A 1761-nucleotide genomic window follows, 5' to 3' on the forward strand; every position below is an offset into this window, starting at 1 on the left:
TGTCCCCCCCCCCCCATCCCTGCCCATCCCACCCCCCACTGGCTAACAGACTCAAACACTTCTGCAGTCAAGAAAATAATCAGCTTTCCTTGCGATTGTGCAAGCTTTAAAACAGGAACCGCAGCTCACCCTTTCCAAGCCAACATACCCCAACCACCTGCAGGACAATAATATTACAGTCTGGCACACACACAGCGAATGCAACACGCACACAGCGAAAACATACACGCAGCCAACACACACACAGCGAAAACACGCACACAATGAACATACACATAGCGGACAGCTTTTCAGGTAACTGATTTTTTTTTCTTATATATATGTAAATGTATATATTATTCTGTGTATTTCAAACAGATACATAGTGACATTCATACAAAATGAAAGTTTTCCACTCAGCATCGATATCGCAGTGTGTGTGCTAGACAGTATCTGCCAACAGTACCTGCAGTGTGGGCAGCTAGAGAATCTTACGTCAGCAGAGGGTTAAAATTAAGACTGAACTCAGAAACATGACAACAACATTGTATTGTGTATCCTATACCGAGAGCATAAGTCAAGAGGAGTTAGCTCCCCCTGCCAAGGTCTTGTACTTCCACGCCTGCTCGTCGCACTCGCCCAGCTGTCGTAAACGTGAGGATTTCAGCCGCAGCCACAGCACGCCCAGCACGGTGCACACCAGCGTCAGCACGTAGTAGCCCTCGATGGTGGTGCTACAGCTGCCACCCGCTGCCTCGCAGCTCTGTGGATTGGGGGTGAGGGGAGGGTAGAGGGGGTAGGATTGGTTAGTTTTATAGAGGTTTTACGGCACTCGCAACTGCATAAGGTCATATGAGCGCCAGAAGAATAGAGGTGCTACAAGAGAGTAACAAACACAAAAAAGAAGGAGAAATAAGGATGATAGACGTTTGACAGGAAAGAAGCAAACCACACCAGAGCACCCACCAACCAGGAGGAGAAGGGGACGTGAGGGAGTAGGGGAGGGGACGGACAGGGTGTAGTAGAACACACAACAGAATTGATGGATTTGAGAGTGCATGTATGTGTTTGCCTGTTTGTGTGAGTAAACTTACGCACGATGACACAAAAACGACCATAAAGTGCCAGGAAGTCCCAAGATTGACAGAAACTTTTTAAAGTTTGGTTTTATTTGAATAAGGGTTTTACAGCAAGAGCAGCATAAATAGATTATACATAATTGCAGAAGTTAGCAGTGTTGCTGGAGAGTAACATACAAAGAAATGAAGGAGGTGAGATAAGCCATGGGTTTTTTGTAAGAACAGCTAAAAATTTACAAAGTTTTATTTGCAAACAAAATGACAATTACTAAGCACAACTTACAAAACGACAATTACTAGACACAACTTACATGGGGCTAAACAGAAAACGAATACTGAGGCGAATGACGATTCTTTAAGTGAAAGTGACAGAAATAACAGAAAAAAAAGCTGGCAAAAGAACATCCCTGATACCTACATAAATAAACAGACAAACCATCACACAAGGAGTTACTCAGGGCCAGGCAATAGACCATATGTTCCTGAAATGTCCCGCCAACTATCGTGTCAGAACAGATCTGTTGGGACATTTAAGTGACCCATTACACACCCCTTAACACAATTTCCACAAGCAGAAACACGGGTTGCATCATCGCCCGCCCAGGCTTAGAGGGAGACAGTCCCTCAGTAGACAGACAAATAACTTCCCCCCCGACGGGAATGGAACTCCTAACTTCTGCACGAACTTACCGAGAACACATGA

General features: G+C 45.0%; 1 protein-coding gene across 2 annotated transcripts in view; it reads right to left on the reverse strand.

Annotated features, from left to right (window-relative positions):
- Positions 1 to 302: 302 nt before the first annotated feature.
- LOC101845963 (acetyl-coenzyme A transporter 1) overlaps positions 303 to 1761 on the reverse strand; it is a 19327-nt gene continuing 17868 nt past the window's right edge. The window contains exon 12 of one of the 2 annotated variants that reach the window (XM_005088769.3): positions 303 to 742. In XM_005088769.3, coding sequence (XP_005088826.1) covers positions 557 to 742 — 186 coding nt within the window. In that variant the 3' untranslated portion in view covers positions 303 to 556. The remainder of the gene's footprint in view (positions 743 to 1761) is intronic. The other variant, XM_005088768.3, reaches the window with a different exon arrangement.

The sequence above is a fragment of the Aplysia californica genome, unplaced genomic scaffold, assembly GCF_000002075.1.
Source record: "Aplysia californica isolate F4 #8 unplaced genomic scaffold, AplCal3.0 scaffold00001, whole genome shotgun sequence".
NCBI lineage: Eukaryota > Metazoa > Mollusca > Gastropoda > Aplysiida > Aplysiidae > Aplysia > Aplysia californica.